General features: G+C 39.2%; 1 protein-coding gene across 1 annotated transcript in view; it reads left to right on the plus strand.

Annotated features, from left to right (window-relative positions):
* NEIL3 (nei like DNA glycosylase 3) overlaps nucleotides 1–21,521 on the plus strand; it is a 36,118-nt gene that overhangs the window by 7,787 nt on the left and 6,810 nt on the right. Inside the window, exons 3-7 of the mRNA XM_078852397.1 lie at nucleotides 4,610–4,744; nucleotides 7,914–8,127; nucleotides 11,876–11,950; nucleotides 13,059–13,225; nucleotides 19,561–19,730. Of these exons, the coding sequence (XP_078708523.1) occupies nucleotides 4,610–4,744; nucleotides 7,914–8,127; nucleotides 11,876–11,950; nucleotides 13,059–13,225; nucleotides 19,561–19,730 (761 nt within the window). The remainder of the gene's footprint in view (nucleotides 1–4,609; nucleotides 4,745–7,913; nucleotides 8,128–11,875; nucleotides 11,951–13,058; nucleotides 13,226–19,560; nucleotides 19,731–21,521) is intronic.

Consider the following 21,521-nt stretch of genomic DNA (forward strand, 5'->3'; position numbering starts at 1 on the left):
AAGCATGTCACATTCCCTTCTAGTGGCTGGTCCACATACAAGGGAACAGCATACTGTTGTTCCAACTTCTCTTTTACCTCAAGTGGTTGAGTTCTGTGCTGTGAATCTAAAGGTCTTGGGTTCCACCCATACTGATCACTGATAGAATTTCTGTTGATTCAGTTTGCTTTAAAAAAAAAAATCACACACCTAGAAAATGACATACAAAAACATTAAAAGAATATTAAGGTGGTAGAGTAAAGCACTCAAAAGTTAGGAAATAAATGACAGAATTGTGATTGTCCATATAAACTGGACAGTGATGAGGCAGAGGGTTGTAAGAAGAGAGAGAATATTTTCTTGTGGCAAAGTCTGAGAGTTGGCAAAGCTGGGTTCTAGTCCTTGCTTTGCTCCAGACTTTCTATTTGATGTTAGGCAAGACTGGATGATATTACACATGCACAAGGAGGTCAAATCAAGCTCTCATAATCAATATTAATTCTGGTACTTCTTAAATAAGTGTTTGGCTTTGCATGCTTAACATTCATTTTGTGTGTAATAAACAAATACACTATAGTATTCCCACGGGATGGTAACCAAAATGAGCCCACCCAATTTTTTAAAAAAAGTCTTCCACAGACTTCACAGCACAAAAGTAAGACTTCTAAAATTGGTAACACTTACATGACATTTGTTGTAATTTTCTAAACTTTAATGGTTTGCTCATAATCAATATACTAAAGAGTCTAAAAATACTTATGTAGGTAACTCCCAATGATTTCCATTCAAATAGTGGCTACTCAGCACCTCTGAAAATTGGGCTCATACTGTCTAAGGATCTAATTATAGTTCTCCCTGTTTCCAGTGTGGTATGCGATATGTGTATTGCAAATGTCTACTGCAATGCACGTGAAATGTGTCAAACCTAAACTAAAACGTTTGGGGTGACTCTTTTGAAAAACGAGCATAAAACCTAGTTTATATGGTCTGTAGTGTAATATAAACAACTAGAGTTCTCAGATATTTAACATGAATATGAAACTTGCATTAACTAAAATTTTCTTTATCAACAATACCATTTTGCAAAAGTTATTTTCATTGTATGTCCATTTAAAAAAAAAAGAGAGTACGTGCCCCCATTGTAGTATAAGAATACAATCCTATGGCACTGCAGGACTGTAAGTAATCTTAATTTTTAAACTACCTTTTAAAATTAGTTACTGAAAGTATGTGATCAAAGCTTTAAGTATAACAACAATTAAAATTATGTAGATGCTTCATTTAACCCTATCTGTTACTTTTGAATCCTGGTCTGAAAATTAAAGGATGTCTAACACTGGAAACTGATGTCCCTTGTTGTTGTTGTTTTTTAAGTGTTGGTCCACTCAATCACATCACTAACTGCTCTGGACTGCCTTTATAAATTGCACCTATGAAATTCATCCTGAAGCTAGCGGGCAGACATTCTTTATTACCATGAAAAAATTACCTTAAAATTGTTCTCTTAAAGCTGGACTAGGTACAGCTCTAACACAAGTGAGTGTGCAAGGGAGGAGCTGGGAAGGGCCCAAGGAAACACTTGCTCTTTGGCCAAGAGCCAAACACTGTAGATTTCTGTCTCCCTCACTTCAGGGAAAAGGAAGATCTGGCCATGAAATCCTCTATGCCGATTGAATGACTTATAGATGAACAAGGTACATCATGGATAACAATTAGCACATGAGGGAAATTCATGTTTTGTTGAATTTGTGATCCACCTATTACTGATAAATGGGACAGTACAATCCACTTCCTGATTGATGAACAATAATGTAGGGAATAAGTCTTTTGAGGAATTTCTTTAGTCTGAGAACAAGCATCCAACAGTAGTAGTAATAGAACAGGTGCAGTGAATTCACCAAAGGCCACAGTGTAAGCAGAATTTGAACTTATCTCCTACGTTTTCCCTGATTTTGTTTTTCCTCTCAGTTGATTTTTGAGGATTACCATTAGATATTTTTGTGTTTATGGTAGTGTCTTTTAAAAGTAAGAAATAAATTAATCAGTTAAAACCTGAAGAGGTGAGTGGTGGGGAATCTTGTAAATTAGCACAGTTTGTAGATGCATTTTACCAGTGACTAGAGACTAATTTGCTCTAGAGTAAAGAAAATGGCATTTAGGGTTGTGAGAGATACTATACAAAAGATGTTCCAACAATCTGTTTTCTTCAGAATAACCCTTGGACCTCACCTGAATAAGTCCATCTGGAAATCTTCAAGAACCTATAAAAATACAGATATTTTTATTTTCTTTAGAAAAGGCAAAACCTAGACACACTCCCATATGGAAAGGATTCTGATTTGTAGAGCCCAAATAAAATGCCATTAAAAGCAGTGGAAAGATTCCCATTGATTTCATTGGGAGTTAGATCCAGGACTTTAATGCACCCTTCTAATAAAATTCTGTTACCAGTTTTTTTCTTGCCCAGTAACAGCACAAACTATGTTATAGGCACAACTATTTTCTAGGAACTAATGAGAGCTTTGCAATTAGAAAACAAACAAACAAAACCTCCAAGAACTTAAGTCTTGCACACAACTGAACAGTTACAACAGCTCAGTTTTTTCTATTAAAAAATATTGAGCTTTTTAACACTAGCTGTCATCAGACAGCAGAACCAAGATTTCAATTAAGGTAGGTCCATCCTACTTTCTCCTTAATTAAAATGACAAAAATGCTATTTTTCATGGTTTCAGCACATCAGGGATAATGAGGCACACTGGGGTAGAATTTGTAAAGTTCTTAAGGCTTTAAATAGAAAAGAAATTTATGCATAGAAGTGATTGTGAAATATTTTATTACTGTAGCTATAACTGAGAAGTAGTTATGACAGCTAATCGTTGTGACAGTAGTGTACCTTTAAACAGGGCCTCCATAAGTGAGACACTTAATTACAAACATGCACATTATTTTTTTTCTTATCAAGAACTTTTGGGAAATGTTAAATGCATTTATGATTGATAACACAACACAGAGTTTAAAGCCTACATTGAAAAAAATCCCCAAAACTGCTTAATCTTGTGTAATGCTATAATATCTCCCCGGAGAATTAGAAGCATATAGCAGTAACAACTACTTCCAAAATAGTTATATTTATTAACTTAACTCAACTGAACGGGAAGAAAAAGCTTCTGAAAGGCACAATATACTTCTTGAGAATCAGTTTACAATACTGCTCTTCTTTTGGATTTGTAATCAATTACTAACAACGTAGTTTGTCAATATTTATTAATTGATACACTGTCACCTTTAAGTTAACTGTAAATATTTTTTTAAAACCATCCTTCCAGTACTTATGGAAAAATAAGAGTAAACAGATGTGTGGCATTACAGGGGACGGATTAAAAACAAATAGATGTTTGCGATGTTGTCTTTGTTCCAAGCCTCTCCTTCTCTTCTCTCCCCCCCCCCCCCCCCGTCTGTTGTTCACCTCCTTTTAAACCACAAAATAATTAACCTTCCTCTGGGAAAAAAAAATGTTGTTTTTAAAGGAGAAGCTTAGAAATAAGACTTTCCTTTTGAGGTCATGGGGCATATACGATATGTTTGGATTAACTTGTGAAGGAATACTTTAATCAGGGCTGCAAATCAGATTTACTTGTCCTTTGCTCAATACACTGATACCAAGTAGAATATTGCATCAAATTCAAGATCTCTGTCCTCATTTTAAAAGCATTGAATGATCTGCACTTGTGGTACCTAAAAGATACTAAACTCCACTCCTTTGGCATGTTGCTTCAAGAGTAAAACTCACCAGTGAAGGAGGCAGATCTTTCTGTGTGCTGGCTTAAGACTGGAATTTCTGCAGTGTCTAACAACCACCTCAAACGTCTTCACTTCATACTTTTTGTGCCTTCAGTCTTCAACCTCACCTTAACTAATAAACACCAGCACTTATTTTTAAATAATAATTTTTAAGAATTTTAAAAACCTAAACAATCTTTGCCCTGGCGAGAGGTGGGAAAAAGAGAGAACCACCTACACACAGGACAGATGCTAGTCATATTGTTTTGAGAACAACTGGAAGGTGCTTGATATGGTGAAAGTTGTGGTAGTGAAATAGCTGGCAATTTTGTCTTCTATATTGGATCATTATACTTGGCAGAAGAAGAGCTGATAGAATATTCTTTGAGAAGAACACTGTTCTTGTTTTAGTGAGTCTTAATTTTAAAATGAGTCAGCAAGAAAGAAAACAAGTGTATTTTTTTCCCATTGTCCCCGGAGGAGCCTGCCAGGGGCTGTAAGAGTGCAGAAGTACAGGTGAAGAAACTCCCAGGATGCTGCACTGTATTATGGTTGCACAAATGTGTTTCAAATTTAAATCATTAACTGAATGATTGGTTATATAAAGATCTAATAAAGTCACTATATACTTGAGTGCTTCTTAGTTGCTAGTAAACACAGTCCTGTGTGAGAGGAAAGAGAGACCATGTAGACAAGCACTTCATGTCACCCTATTGCTGCTAATGATCAGAATTATTTTATATACTTAGTGAATTTAATTGCCAAGCTAGAAAATAGACTACTAACATGCCTGAGAGTGTTGTTAAGATGCAGATTTTTTTTTTTCAGAAATGTGTTTGTCGCCTAGGGTTCACTTTGGCATGAACGGTTCCATGTGTATTAATCCAACTGCAAGCAAAGACCGAAATGGAGCACCACCAATTCTGGAAATACAGCTTACTGATGATATGGTTTGTTTCTTTGACGCAACAGTAGAGCTTAGGTAAAGTAAAAATTAAAGCATTTCTTCAGTGTTCAATCTGTGTTTTTTTTATAAAAATAAGGTTTTCACCATATAGTTGAGAAAAGATTATTTTGCTTTTATATAGTGGTTTTCATCTGAGAATTTCAAAGCACTTCATAAAAATTAATTAAATATGCCTCCCAGCTTTAAGGAAGGTAAGTATACCTCATTAAAGCTCCCAATGTCCTTACTGGGTATGTAAGTAATTTTAATTACTTTGTGAATACATAACTGAGGTACAGAAAGTGACTTGCTTAAAGCCATCTAGGGAGTCAACAGCAGATTGGGATTCAAACCCATGACTCCTGATTCTGCTCCCTGGTCTAACAACTGAATGTGCCACCGGTATTTTGCCCTTTAAACTCTCGCTTCTGCAATCAGATTTAGACAGGTGGACTTTTGCTTCCGCATGGATCTGATTGCAAGGAGAGGGTCTGGGCCTTTAATGGTTACTGTATATTTCCTATACTTAGAAGTACATGGTATGTTTTATCTTGTGCTTCAATATTTCAGAATCTATCTATCCCAAAAAAATGTAGGCAGGTATTTTTTAGCAGTGCTTGTGACACATGTTTTGGGGCATATTCCCAGCCATTGGCGCTGTTCTTCTCACCTGTGTGGAAGCTGTAGAGGAATAGCATCTTTGTGAGGTTTTTCTGTAAAGCACTGTGAAGCTTTCAGATGAAAGGCGCTGTATAAATTCAAGGTGATTTTAATATATATATTTTCTATTCTAGAATAGGCCTTAAATATAAATATGTGTAAATCTGGGCTTTCTTGCATCTATTACTAAGTTTGTGGGGGTTTTTCCTTTAATTTATGGATAAACTTTATTTTAACATGTAAATGTTTATCACAATAAGGTGCTGGTCTCCTTCTGAGCATTCACAGTGTAATGTGGTGTTGATATCTTAATCCAATAGCTTTCACTTCTGGACACTGAATTCTTTTATTGTTTTATTTATTATTCTATTCAGTATCAGCTGCCCTCTTTGTAAGTAAAACTTTAAAAAGGTATTTTTATTTTTATTTTTTTTTACACTTTGGCTAGAATGAAAAACAAAAATCCTGTCTCAGAACATCAGGAATATTTGCATTTGGAATGACACACACAGTTTTTAAATGGTGCCATACAGATATGTTTGTTCATAAGAATGGTGGGCATTCAAATCTGATTTAGGTCATGAATGAAATGAATCTGATGGTTCCTCTATATCCCAAAACTGTTTTGGAGAACCTGTTCATGAAACAAATTGCACTTCAACGAACTGTGTTTTGTGCTGGAGCTGCATGTTTCCATGAGAGATTTGGGGCAAATTTCCCTAATGCAGATATCTAATCTATCATTCATATTTCTCCCCTGTCACCACAGTATCTGAGCATAGAAACTCAGTCTTTAATTTATTTATCCTCACAACACCCTGTGATGTGGGGCAGCACTAGTATCCCTGTTCTACAAGGGGGGAACTCAGACACCCAGAAAATAAGGGCTAGACTCACAAAGGGAGTTGAGCATTGTGACACTGAGAGTTGCAGTGCCTAACTTTTAGGTCCCTAGCAAATCACAGGAATAACACTGCCCTTCTCAAAGCCTGAGTTAATTGCTTGGGCTCTTTATACAATGAACAGGGAGAGACAGGCATCTTAGACTGCCATTGCCAAAAAACAGCACTCTAAGCGACTTCCTGCCTAAGCTAGTGAATGGGAGATGCCAGTGACATGGGTGTGTCCGAAGTTTCGCCCTTCTCACAGAGACAGTGCTCTTCTCTAGATTGTATTTAGGTGCCTATCTCTGCTTGTGATTCTCAGTTATGAAACCTCTTCTAGAGTTAGGTGCCTAAGACATTTCCTGCAAGAAGCTGGGGGAGGAAGAGCTCCCTCATAACCAGAGGTTAAATTACTCACCTGGGATGTGGGCGATCCTCAGTTCAAGTCTCCCCTGTGCCTAATGAGAAGACGGGATTTGAACAGGGATCTGCCACTCTCAGAGGGGTGTCCTAAACACTTAGCTGTAGGATATTCTGATGTGTGTCTCCCTCAGTCTTGCCTGGAGGTGCTGTTCCACTTGTAAATAAATAAATATTAATTGGGCCAGAGAGAGAATGAGAGTGACTCTGTTGCCTGGTGCTTAGAACACTCACCTAGGAGGTGAGAGAGACAGGGTCCAGTCCTCTTACTCCAGTGGCTCTTTCTTTTATGATTTATCCACAATGGAACAGCTTCACTAGGAAAGACTGCGGGAGCCCTATCTCAGAATATCCCATGCACAATGCCCCTGAGAGGTGGCAGATCCCTGTTCCAATCCTCTTCAGGCAGAGGAGGGACTTGAACTGGTGTCTCCCACAACCCAGTGGTGAGTCAGTTAGGTGAGCACTCTAATCACTGGGCTAAAAGTTATGAGAGCACCTCCTCTTTTTCTTCTCTCCACCCCCTGCCCCCTGTGTTTTGTGAGGAGTTAGGTGGCCTCTGAACATGCCTACTGGATCGGGGCCCACATGTCAGTTAGGTAGATGAACAACTGTCTTCCCCTGGTTTGTGAATCATTTGGGGTTCAGGCAGGAGATAGGTGCCAGGATGCTTAGAGGCAGCAGTACATATGCTCAGAGGCAAAAGCTTAGGCACCTAGGGAACTTTTTAGTGTAAATGCTTAGGTACAGAGCGAGTTCAGGCTTCCCCAGGATTAGGCTGTGACTGAGAGAGAGTATCTTTCTGAATCTTGCTTAAAGGGTTTTGCCACACAGGAAGTTTGTGGTATAGAAAGGGATTGAAACCAAGTCCCAGGCTTGTGCCCTACCCACTGGACCATCCTCCCCTATAGTTAGTTACAACTGAGAGTCTCTGCTTAGGAAATGCATTTAACACTGTAAATGCTCGGCACGGACTGATAATTATTCTTAGAGCTGACTTGAACAAGGATGGGATGCTTGCCTATGCACATGGCCTGGCACTAGTGTATTCTATGTATGTGTTATTAAACCACCATATTTTTGAAAAAGGGTAAGACTTCTGTGTTTTTCTATGCATGTCACGAGTATCTGCGTGGCTTTTTGATCTCTGTGTAATGTGCTAGGGCACTCATAAATACTACACATTGTGTAAGTACTGTCTAGTTACAATGAAAGATAGATTATTTTGTCTTGTCTTGCAGGAATGCTGCTGAAAGTGAACAGAAAGTAAGAATGATGGAAGACTTAGATGTATGCTCTCCAAAATTTAGTTTCTTAAGAGCAGAAAGTGAGATTAAGCAGCAGAAAGGTTGCATGTTATGTGATGTGTTGTTGGATCAGGCAGTGTTACCTGGAGTGGGAAATATCATAAAAAATGAAGCACTCTTTGACAGTGGTCTCCATCCAGCTGTTAAAGTAGGTGAAATATTTTCATGGATTCCCTTCTGTACCAATTGCAAGCAGCTATTAAGACCATAAACATGTATCTACAAGATATTTTGGTCTAGTTTAGATTTTTGTAGGGAGGACCTTGTAAGGTCTTAACAATCTTCTCCACCCTCCATTTCCCCTAATTAATGCCACCCTGGATTCCAGTGATCTCCCAGACTCTACTGTCATGCTTGACCATCCTGCCCTAGGAGGGTTAGTGTGGCACTCTCTGGAGCCTGTCAACACTGCTCATGGGTTGGATGGGAGAGTTGCTGCAGCAGACATGCTATCTCTTTAACTCACATCCCTTCTTGACCAGAAATTAATTTAATTTTCAAACTTTGACCTGCTGTCTTGAATCATGTTGTGCTACCATGAAATTGCCATGCCAGTCCATTATAAAATAGATTGTTCTCATTTTGCTTGATAAATTCAAACACACAAATCTCTGGACTCTAGATAGTTTAAATTACAACATTTTCTTCATCATATTCAGTTACTTTAGTCCCTCAGACTCTGCTCTCAAGCTTTTCCCATGCAGTGCATTCACCATACCTCATGAGACTCTATATGATTTGAGGCTCCAGACCTTCCTCAGATTGTGTAGGCCTTGTCTTTCATGACAGGTATGAATAAATATCCTCAAAACAATCTAAGACCACCTGGATTCTTAGCTAAAACAAGGTTGATCAGAGTGTTTGAGAGAAAATCGTGATAACTCAGTGGAATGAAAACATATCTAGCCTTAGACTGTATGAAATTTAAAAGGTGAGTTACAAATTTAGGCCTTGATCCTACAAAATGAACTCCTGAAGCTAGTGAGGGGATCTCTTGTTCTCTTCGCAGGACTTGGGCCTTTTTGGTTAAAGACTTAAGTATTCCTGTAGGAATGGGCTTTAGGCCTTGTCCTCACTGTGAAACATTACCCCAAAATTCCCACTGGTTCTGTCACTGGCTCATCTCAACCAAGATTAAAACCAGTGGGAACAAGTCTCCAGAAGTTGGAATCAATTTTACCACTGTTTCAGTTAGAGCAAATTTAACTAAAATGGTGGTTAAAAACTGTTTAACTACCAGAGCCTTGTCTACACTCCAGTTCCTGTTGGTTTAACACTGGTTCAACTGACCTGGTGGGCGGAATCTTTTCATATGCTTCCCCAGTGTAGACACAGTTCTAGAGTTCAGGTATTCCTGTCCATTTCTCAGGTACTTTTGTTTACTCCATTGTTAGTTTTGCTCAGGGTTTGAGCCTTGGTGCCCCATGCAGCTTCCACATGATAACTCTGTTCACCAGCTAATGACAGTCACATTCAGAATTGGAAACCCTTTGCCCCTCTCTTCACTTGCTCCCTATGGGTACATCTATACAGGGATAAAAAACCTGTGGCATGGCCATGGCTGGCCTGGATCAGCTGACCAAGGCTAGCGGGGCTCCAGCTCCAGCGCTGAAAAATCGCTATGTAGACTGTCTGGCTTGGGCTGGAGCCTGAGTTCTGAGACCCTTCACGCTCACAAGGTCCAGCTCAAGCCAGACAGTCTACATAGCGATTTTTCAGCCCTGGAGCCGGAGCCCCGCTAGCCTCCAGTCAGCTGACCCAGGCCTCCCATGTGTGGGTTTTTTTTTTTTTTTATCTCTCTGTAGTCCCACCCTAAGTTACAGGGGAAACAGAAGTGCTGTGGGGTGTGTCCTGGGAGTTAATAAATCCGGGCTCTGGGGGAGAAGTGCATTTCAAAGTTCAGCGACCCATAACAGAAAATGTGTGGCTCTAGGCACTCTCCTGATTAAACTGAGGAGCCTTTAACTCAAGTGTGTCCGTAGAGATATGCACTGTTGTTGTAGCTGCGTTGGTCCTGGGATATTAGAGAGACAAACTGGGTGAGATCATATCTTTTATGGGACCAACTTCTGTTGGTGAGAGAAATTTTCAAGCTTACACAGAGCTCTTCTTCAGGTCTGGGAAATGTACTCCGTGTCACAGCGGAGTACAAGGTAAACAGATTGTTTAGCATGAGTAGTTAACATGCAGTTCAAGGCACCTTTCAAAGTGAAGGGCCTGATTACACTTCTCCTAGCCATAGAAGGGGGGGAAAAAAGCTTATGGGGGAGGGGGAAGGTTTAAATGGATTACAGATTGTTGTAATAAGCCATAAATCCAGTGTCTCGATTCAGTCCATGATTTTTAGTATCTAGCAAGTTATGAATTTAAGGTGCCAGGCTTGTCTTTTGAAGTTGTCTTGCGGGATTCCTTTGAGGATGAGGACCGAGAGGACATACGTAGAGTAATCGCCTTGTCAAAAGTGTTCACCCACAGGTGATACAATGTTTTTGTCTTTTATCATTTTCTGTGTGAGTTCATCTGAGAGCATAGTGATTGTCTCACCACATAGTTGTTATTGGTTATTGGTGGCATTTAGTGTACTGGATGAGGTATACCACATGTAGTGATAGGCACAAGTAGCACCCATGGATCTTGAAGTGTGTGTTGTAGGGGTGCTGATCATCATAGCAGTGGAGATAGATCTACAGGTTTTGCATCTGTTCTGGCAGCATCTGGTGCCACTTTGGTTGGTGTGTCCTGGTCTGTAGGGAGCTTGCTTCTAATTAGGAGGCTGGAGAGATTGGGGGGTTGTTTGAAGGCCAGAAGTGGGAGTTCAGAAAATATTTCTTTGAAAATGGGGTCCCCATCAAGTATGGCTTGTAATTGTTTGATGATACCCCATAGGGGTTCTAGTGTGGGGTGGTAGGTGATAACTAAGGCTACGATTTAGTCACAGGTATTTTTAGTAAAAGCCATGGACAGGTCATGGGCAATAAACAAAAATTCATGGCTGTGACATATACATGACTTTTTAGTACAAATACCCGACTAAATCTTGGGGGCTGCTGCTGCGGTGGGGGTAGGGGGGGCATGCATTGGGGGGCTGCTGCTGCGGGGGGGGCGTGCATTTGGGGGCCGCTGCTGTGGTCTGCCTGCTGCTGGGGGGGGCCGGGGCCAGTGGCTGCTCCGGCCGCCCCGGGGACCGCTGCCCACCCGAGCAGTGGCCAGTGTGGCTGGCTGTGGGGCCACTCCAACAGCAGCCGGTGTGGCTGTTCCCAGGGCCACCTGAACAGCTGGCCGTAGAGCCAGCTGCTTGGGCAGCCCTGGGGTCAGCCACACTGGCTGCTGCAGAAGTCATGGAGGTCACCAAAAGTCACGGAATCCGTGAATTCCACGACCTCTGTGACAGACCCGAAGCCCTAGTGATAACTAGGGGTATGCAGTTGGAAGGGGTTTTATTTCCATATTGAAGCAGGTGGCGGAGATGTCACACACGAGAATTAAATTCTCTAATACAGGATTCTAAATCACTGAGGTGTTGGTGTTAACCTATAAACTCCAGCAAGAAACCAAGAGGCAGCAAGTGCAGATTACTACATGAAACTGAAACCCATACTGGAGACCAATAGGTCAACACTGAAGTAAAACACTGACAATTTGTAGCTGTTTTGGGGGCAGCAGCACAAAGTCAGACACTGTAGAATAGTAAATAAGCATATTTGTGTATGTAAATATACAGCAGAGGAGGCAAAAAAGTATGAGAATATATGAGACCAAGTAGCTGTGTAATACCATGTTTGTTGGGGGTATCCATAGAGACACTCTCTAATTATAAATCTCTTTACTGTAGTTGCTCCAGTGTATTATAGTTGTATAAATCTATTTTTTTTTAAACATTTTTGCCTTTTTCACAGGCTTGTCAATTGACAGATGAACAGACACATCACTTGGTGAAAATGACCCTTGATTTTACTCTTCTCTTTTATAAGGTGAGGGCGATAAGTTCTAAGAGAGAAAATGCACTGAAACTTTGCACCAAAATGTGTAAGCTGTATGTAGCCATCTAGTGGAAACAGTAAAAAGATGCAATAAGTCATCATGCTGGAAGTGGGAAGGACTTTTTGGTTCAGCCACTATTAACTGTTTGAGAAAAAGCAAGCAAATAATGTGAGATATTTGAGAGTAATTGGATCCTCACTGCTTTGTTCATAAAGTTTGAAATAAGATGTATGGTGTTATTTAAATACAAAGAGTAGATTTAACCTAGCTTTTTAGATTTTAACTTACATTTTGTAGAAATTCAACAAGGCAGTCTTCTCATTCACCCAGGGATGAGTGGGGCTTTAAAACCCTGAATCCATTGAAACCAGCAAGAGAGAGGTAGTCTTGTGGTTAAGAGACAGAACTGGGAGCTAGGAGATGTGGATTCTGTTCCTAGCTATGCCAGTGATTTTTTGCATGACATTGGCCAAGTAGCTTACCCTTTCTGTAGCTTGGTTTCTCAATCTTTAAAATGGGTGTAATATTCTGAATTTATACAGCATTTGCTGTTGAAGGACCTCAAAGAGCTTTTAAAGAATGAAGTAAGCCCCTAAATCCTCTCTAAGATAGCTCCGGAGCTAACCCATTTTGCAGTGTTATGAGTAAGAGTAGTAACATTTTATCATTGTTTCTAAAATGGTAAATACTGTGGTGTATACAAATTCCAGTTAAACTTTACATGATGCAAATATTTTGGGTCTTGTTTTGTGAACACAAACATTATTGGGCATTCTTAAAACCATACTGAAATAGGAAGAAATGCAAGTATTTAAACAAATGTTACAAATTACAGAAAGAATTGGCTGGTAATGAGAACATAACTCTAAATGCAGAACAGAAATCCAAGAAGAATTGAATTATGAATATTTGAATAAAGTGGTATTCATATTTGAATCTGATGCAAAGACAATCGAAGAGTATTATCTGTGTAATTTTTTTAGCTGCAAAGTTCTCAGTTCGTGTGTGTGCGCTCTCTCTCTTTATATTGGAAGATACAGAAGTCTTGCATTGGATCAAATCTCTTTCTAATCGCATTATAAAAATGTTCTATTTCAGTGCCGCAAAACAGGATCAGCTCTCTACAAACATTACAAGGTGTACAAACGCCCTAACTGTGGTCAGTGCAGTGGAAAGATCACGGTTTGTCGTTTAGGAGAGAATAACAGGATGACATACTTCTGTCCTCAGTGTCAAAAGGATAAACCTCAGCTTGTTGATGTTAGGTATGGCATTTGCTTTATCACTCTTTAAAGCGTGGCCCTACTCTGAAAAGTGCTGAATAGAACTGCTCCCTGTGTGTATTCAAAACTCTGTATGCTGCCTTTACTGACAAAAAGGGGCTTTTATTGTTTGTTTGTTTTCTTGTGAGCACAGCAGCACTAGTTCAGCTAAGAGAGTGAGCTAAATTCAATTCCTATTTGTACATCAGCATAGTTGTTGACTAAATTCCACACCTTTTCAATTATTGGCTAAATTCCGATTCGAAATACCTTATTCAAACTTTTTAAAATTATTTGAACCATCAATTGTTAGCCTACATAATGTGAATTTACATAACTATGTGAATATATAAGTTATCGTTGCTCTCGCTCTAGTTGTCAGTCAATCATCTTTTACTCATTTGTGTCATCTTATCTTAAATTAGATCCAGATCCTACAAATACATAAGCAGGTGCTTAACTTTATACCTATAAGTCCTGTTGATCCCGCTGGGGTTACTTGTGTAAAGTTAAGCACTTCTGTAAGTCTATGTCGATCAGGATCTTAGATCATAAAATCTTCAGGACAGGGACCATGCCTTTCTATATACAATGCCTAGTACGCTGGGGCCCTGGTCCTGACTGAGTCCTTTGGACACTACCACAGCATAAATAACTAATAATCCATTGAAGGCAATGGGACTTCCCAAATGTCACTAAGAACAGATTTTGAAGTCAGTAAGGTTTCACGGTTTGGCTTACAAAATCCTTAACTAATGCTGATGTATATGAAAGAAAGAACCCTACTTGACTCTGACCCCAGGTGTATCTACTGGGGTCACAGTTAAGGGGAAAATAGTTTTACTTCTAAACTAAGCCATTTGATATAGAAGCTGTTAAAAGATAATAGTATAATTCTGCAATAATGGTGGAAGCTCACAGTGCTTTTCAGAACAGAATCACACTTCAGCATTTGAGGAATTTTTAATTAATACATTATTTTATTTAAATAAACTCATTAACCTTTTCGTGTCTTTTTAAATAGATGTTTTTATAACTTACGGTTGAAAGATTTGGGTATAGTAATTTTTTTTTATTTTCAAAAATGTGAGTATAACTGACATACTATACAAATGTACAGTAAAAGTATTTAACAAAGAATTTTATGTAAGATTCAGGTTTCACAGCTGAAATATATTTGAAGTGAGGAAATGGAAAACGTTAGAGAAGATGCTTACAGAAAGTTCCCCCTGCCACAATGTACATATGTAGTGTTTTCTCTTCCTGTTTTTCTTAAAGAGCAAATCTTGCTGTCCTTAGTCAGATGAGTTGTTGCATTGAAGTAAATAGTTGGTTACATGAGTAAGGTGAGCAAGACCTGGCTTAACTGTTCCTTAATATATTATTGTTTGAGCCCAATCCTGTTCCCATTGATATTAAGGGGGAGCAGTGCCGAGCCCACTGTTTAAACAGATTTCACAAAGTACCCAAGATATGTAATGTGGCTGAGTCAATGTGGTGGTAGAAATCTTAACTTCTGTGCTTTCATACCTTTTTATTAAAACTGTGCAGCCTCTTTTACTATGACATAGGTTTTACATTAAATTTCTTTTGTTTTGTTCCTTTGTTTGTTTGCCAAACTTGACATTTTACAGAGGCTAGATTTCTAGGAAATGCGGAGCATCTACCCTCTGCAATTTGGGCCCTTTTTAAACTGAATCAAGTTGGGCACCCAAAGCTCATCTTAACTAATTCGCCTCTCACAGTTTGTATGGTAACTTCCAACTTGTGTATGTGTATATCTTACTATATGTTCCATTCTATGCATCCGATGAAGTGAGCTGTAGCTCACGAAAGCTTATGCTCAAATAGATTTGTTACTCTAAGGTGCCACAAGTACTCCTGTTCTTTTTGCGGATAAAAACTAACACGGCTGCTACTCTGAAATCCTCAATTTTGAAAATCTTGGTCCGTCTTCTTACTGTTACCAGCTAAATGTTCCTAGTTAGCCTTTGCCATTTACATGCTGTTGAGTTGAACAGGATAGGGAGGGAATGAATTCACATCGTTGATGTTCCTATTGGTTGGCTGTGATATATAAAAGTGAATGAACTGGGCAGCAGTATGTTATGTAATTTGTTTCGGCTTTATAGTTATAATGAATAAAATTATAGAAACTTATTTTTTAAATGAAAACTTTGAATGTACAACATATTATGATGGAGCAAAATTTTGCAGTCCTTGTCAAATCATGGGAATCTACAACTCTTTATTTTAATCATGCTTGTGATTTTCCCTCATGAGTTTTGGGAGAATTTTACTCTGTGTGTGCCATTGAGACATTGTCAGGCTTAGACAATTGTGATAGCAGCAGTCTTTCTACTTGGAAAGGTGGGAAGGGAGAAAATACATTGATATCAAGAGGAGCAAGGGATACAATTTTCAAGTGCCTCATTTTCACTAAGCTTTCAGTTCCTTATAGTGCCTTTGAAAATTTTACCCAAGACTTCATTCAAATAAAAATTTTAGCTAAGATTAGAGAACATTTAAATCCCCACCACCATCACCACCTTCTCAGGCAATTATAACTCAAATAGCTGAAGGGATTTTGCTAAAGGTATGTTTGGGGTTTTTTTAAACCTTTGAGCACAGATCAAACAAAGAAAATTTCAGCCTATAAGATAAATATTTCACATGCTGATAACTTTCTGAAAATATGGGGGAAAAGAGTTATAATGAGAAGTGACTAGCAGCAGGTTGGGGTGAGAGTTGTGTTCTGTGGCATCAGGTAAACAGAGAATGATGCAGAAAAAAATCTGCTTTTTTTCTCATCGCCCTCCTAGAACAACTGATATGCTAGGACTCACAGACAACAATAAAAGTAAAGCTGTGCAATATTTTGCTTTTAAGGAAACAGTAAAAGAAAAGAAAGCAACAATACAATTTGTCATTTGAAAAAGCTATCTGGTAAAGGTAGCCATAGACCAAAATAATCTCCCTTTTCTCCCAATGCTATTGTTATTCAAGTGTCAGAGCACACTATATTCCATTGCTTTGTGTTTTCTATTAGACTTTCCCAGAATGAAAACACACTTATTTCAAGTGTCAAGGATTTTATGAAAAGGCTGATTTACTGCTCCAAGATGCTCTGATTTTTAAAGCCAGAAGGGAGCATTGTGCCTTGTTACAGGTGACAGTCTGATTAAAGTATCCTAAAGACTTAAAGGAATTCTTTTAAATGTTCTTTACCTTATCAAATCCAAGCAAGTCTTCAGTCTTTAAGATAATGAAATGACAAAATTCCAGTGAACTAAGAATAAAAATATTTTAGATTACTAAGCAGTCTTCACACCTAGAGCTGTCACAGATCCAGTTAAACACACATCTTGGCCACTCACCAGACTGCTATTAGGAAATCCAACCACTGAATCCCTGGGTGTTTTAAGCCTCAAGAGTCTGAAGAGAGTCCAGGCACTGCTCTTGTCTTGGGGTCCTTAGACATACTCTTGGGGTGCAGATCCTATGTCTAGTACCCACTTATGAGAGCCACAATCATACAGCCAGCTGCCCACTCCTGGAAGGATGCTGATGCTTCAGGCTTCCTCCTGTAGCTTAAACACATCTTCTTCCAGAGCTCCAACACCACGTGGGTGTTCTGGGCCCACAGTTTACCTCTTCAAGGGACACATGAATAGTGTAACATGTAACATTGCTCTTTACCTAATTGTACAAGAAATACACAGGTCCGTGCAAAAATAATAAGCCATCACCACTACCAGAATTGTTTTTTGTGAGAAAGCAATTAGGTAACTCCAGGAGAAGGTTCATGGCTGTAAATCCCATGAAGAGATAGGGACCTCCCTCCAGCCCAGACATAAGTGCATAAGACTCTTTTGAGGGGTGGGACTTAATACCTGCCCCTCTCCTTGGCATTTCCTGTTGGCTAGGTTAGGCAGCTCCACACTCATCTGGCTGGTTTTTTTGGATGCCATTCTTAGGCGCATGACTTTCTCAATGCATTGTACAGAGAGCATGTCTGCCTCAAGGCCGTGGATTCCACTAGTCAGTAGGGTGCCTAAATGTTAAATATTGCAATGTCAAATCTAAATCCCCTTTTTGGATCTAGCCCTTTGAGACTTCTCTTCCTAGCTTGCCCTCTCTGATTCATCCACTCCCTCTCACCTGGCCACACTTCCTGGAGGGGTCTCTGTCATCCTCCTATGAGTCCTTTTTAAAGTGAGCTGTAGCTCACAAAAGCTTATGCTCAAATAAATTTGTAGTCTCTAAGGTGCCACAAGTACTCCTTTTCTTAACACCACCTTGGTGTCTTTGTTCTGCAGCTGGTAATTTTTCAATCTCCAAATCCCTAGTCCCCAGCTGAGAGAAGTTATAGAGAACTGATTTCCCTAGGATGCAGTTACTCTTCTGGTCTCCCCAGAAGGAGGGGTGCTGATCATCCTTAACAATTGGCTATAGTCCCTGGGCTGGGAGGGACGGTTTTAAAGGCTTATCAGCAATGGTGGATACATAAATCTAGATGCATTCCGTGATGCAGCAGTTTTCATTGTAACAACTTCATAATATCAACCAGAATTCAGATTTTGTACAGACACATTCCTCAGATTGTCACTAGAGCTGTTCTTTTTTCCCTACAGACGATTTCAATTTTTGGTGAAAATTCAAAAACCAAAATTCTTCATCCAAAATCAAAAATAGTTTGATTTGGAAATGCTGCCATGGTAACTTACAGGAGTCGTAGTTAGGGTGCCTCATGCTTTCATTTTCCTCTATGAACCAGGCTCCCTGGTCTGACTACATGTCCCATGATGCAATATGGTCTCTCCCCTTGGAGAGGAGAGGTGATATACCAGGGAAGTCTCTGGCCATGGTGCATCATGGAAAATATAGTCTGGCCAGGGAACTGGACTAATGCAGTGGAAAGGGGCATGAAGCAGCTAACTAAAACTTCCATGAGGCATCTCAGTAGCATTTCCAAATTAAAAAATTTCTAATTTTAGATGAAATATTTGTTTTCTGATTAACCTATATTTCTGGTGGAAAGACACTTTTGCAAAAAACTTTTAGTCAAAAACCCAATTTTTTGTCAGTTTTGATGGATTTTTTTTTTACCAGCATTAATAAAACCTTTTAAAAAAATTAGTACCTATTATATTATCTGCTGCTGAAGTGGCTTCCCAGAATCCACAAGGTAATATCAGGGGAAGAAAGAGAGGGTGAAGCTTTTTAAAAGTAAATAATTCTTACCTCTCACAAAATTGATAAATTTATAAAATACAATCCTAGGCATGCTTAATATGGTAGCAGAGCTCAGAGGGGCTTGCTGCTTGTCACTAGCAAAGCATTGTGAGAGACAGCCCAGGTTGGACACTTAAGGGGACACAGCAGTCCCACAGTCCTGGGCTGCACCCCAGGGATCCCATCACAGATACCAATCCTTGAAATCCTGTTACTGTTTCACATCCACCACTATAGTACTGAAGTGTACCAACAAAAGAGGGAAGAGTATTGTTGCATGTCAGATTTCTGGAGATGAATTAAGATCTATGTACAACTTGGCACATCAATCAGGAGTCAGGAATGTGGTATCTGGATTTACAGCTATGACAAAAAAATAGTGGATTTGATTGTTTAATGCTCTGATTCTGAACAGGTTCCTAAATACTAAACCTATTTCAGCCGTATGCATAAAACTGATATTGTACAAGACTGATTTTTATATTTAATATTTTTGTTTCATTTTCAGTGAAAGGTAAGTAGATGCTTATGCTTCTTATTTGTAAGTGTTAGATTCCCATTTCAGTTTGCTGTTTTGAAAGTAGTGTGGTCTAGTGGCTACCCCAGGATAACGGAATAAAGAAATTAAGGTTGTATTCCTTACGCTAGTAAGGATTCACTGTATGATCTTGTTCAAATCTGCTGCTTTAATTTCCCCATTTGGTTAATTGTTGATGAATACTGTGGCGGGGGAAGGAGAACAAGAATTGGACTACTGGATACTGCCTCCCTACATGCTCTTTCTTATTGCTGCTGGTTGCAAGAGGCTATAGCATGATGATACAGTACATAGTGTATAATAATTAACGGCTGTTAAAGCACTTTGAGATCCTCTGAGATGCCATTTTAGTTTGACCTTTTTTTTTTTTATTGGCCTATTCAGCATTGAGCAGGATTTGTCCTTTGGGTAAAGGAGTTGTCTGTCTAATCCAAGCTATGATATGCAGCTGGAGCCCTGGGTACCACTTGTTCTCCAGCCCCACATCTCCCAATATATGCTGGATGCAATCAATTTGTGGAATAAACTTCACAAAAGGTTAACTCTGTTTTGTTTTGTTTCACAGCAAATTGCCAACTAGAAAAAGCTTAATTTGCTGGGCATATGGCAGGGGGTCATGTTCTAATGAACATGTAGCTCAGAAACCTGAAGAAGAGTGGACATGTACTCTCTGCACTCTAATAAACAAACCTTCTGCTAAGATCTGTGATGTTTGTTTGACTTCAAGGCCTGAAGGTAATGATGGCTTTTGTGTGCTGGTTTTGTATTCTGTTTACAGTATTATCATGTTGTAGAAAGTGGTATTTTACCAGTACATTGAGAATGTTTGTTGCAAACTCCAGTCTTAATTTTTAAACCAAACTTTAAGGCTAGATTTTCAGTGAATTTCAAACCAGAATATAACCTTGCAGGTTATTTTTACATGAGTAACTGCATATCTGATTATTACCTTGTTTGCATGGGTGTAGATTTTGCACAAGAACACAGAGGGGCAACTTATTTGACCCTTTGAATCCTGTAATATTTGCCCACTAATAGCCTAATTTTATGAAGTGCTGTGTATGCTTAACTCCACTCTGTTCAGAGTAGGGATGACTCTTGGCTCTGCTAGCTCCCTCTTGTAGGCAGGGTGGCTCCTACTACAGCCATGCTGCTTTTGACTAGATCTCCCTGAAACTGCTCAGTAGCAGTTGTGGATGAGACCCAGACAGTGTGGGGAAAAGAGCTCTGAAGTATATTACCTCCTGCCTGGATTAGTCTGGAAATCTGTGTACCAGGCAGGGATGGTGAGGTGGAGAGCAGATATCCCTGGGCTCCATCGCTTCCCAGGTCCAACTCTACTGCATAGGCCTGCATAGAGACATTATGTGGGACAGGGGAGCCCTTCCCAATTCTTCCATGTGAAAAGGAGATCTGTATACAAAGGGAACTCTGAAAAACAGCCTACGTTAAGAACCCAACTCAAAAATCCTTGGGTTGCTACATGTATTCTAAGAAGCTACATCATAAGACAAAATGTGTTTTTAAGGAAGACTGCTTACACCACAGTCGCATGTGCCTCTTTACCTCAAAAACACTTGCATCTGTTACTCTACACTATGCTTAAGCTTCCTATGTATATGTGCAAGAAATGTAAAGGGTAAAGAATCATATAGATTGTGGGACTTGTGTGTTAAAGTCCCCTAGTTGGTTTTGACAATGTGTTTAAATTGCTTAGTTGATTTGAAAATCTTAATCATAGTGCTGATGTTTGTTTCTACAATACTTTTTTTTTTTTTTTTTAACTGTGGCTATTAATTCATTCTGGGTGTCTTTTTGTAGTGGGGAGTAAGATGCTTTGACTCCTATGTCATGTTTCGCTGGCACAGATGTCTTTCCCCAGGCCAGGAATGAAGAAAAGTGTTTATCTCTGCAGCTAGCACAGATTTCTGTTGCCAGCAGAGGCTGAGCTTGCTGGTTCTTTTCCTCCAGAATCCCAGTGTGAGAAACCTGAAACCTGTCCGCAAACTCAGATTTGCCAATTAACTTTTTTTTTAATTTATACACCCAGCTGATTTTCTAAAACTTACAGCAGTCTCTCTGCAACAAAGGCATTGTAGCCTAAGGCTTTAGAACAAAGTCCTGATTATTCTGTTTCTTTTCCTCCACCTCTTCCCCATTCCAATCATGTAGCACTTACGATATTATCAAAGACTGAGGTCTGGAACTTGAGGATTTGGTTAATTCAGTGAAACATTTTTATCTACAAAATTTCAATTACATATTTTCTGTTTAAATCAAATTTTCCTCATGTTGCAGAAAGTAGTATGTAAAGTGGTTGTTTTTTTTTTTTTTTTTTTTCCAGTGTAGGGCTTTATCATTTACCTGTCTTTATAGACATTAAGATTCTTGGTCCCTTTTTTTTTAATTTGTTCAATTTTATATAATTAATTTCTCCCTGGAGTTCCAGTTGTGAACAGTATTCTACACTTGTGTAGTACTGTTACCTGCTGTTAAACAGTTATCATGTTCGACTCCAAAAGTGGC

Source organism: Lepidochelys kempii, chromosome 4, assembly GCF_965140285.1.
Source record: "Lepidochelys kempii isolate rLepKem1 chromosome 4, rLepKem1.hap1, whole genome shotgun sequence".
Taxonomy (NCBI): domain Eukaryota; kingdom Metazoa; phylum Chordata; order Testudines; family Cheloniidae; genus Lepidochelys; species Lepidochelys kempii.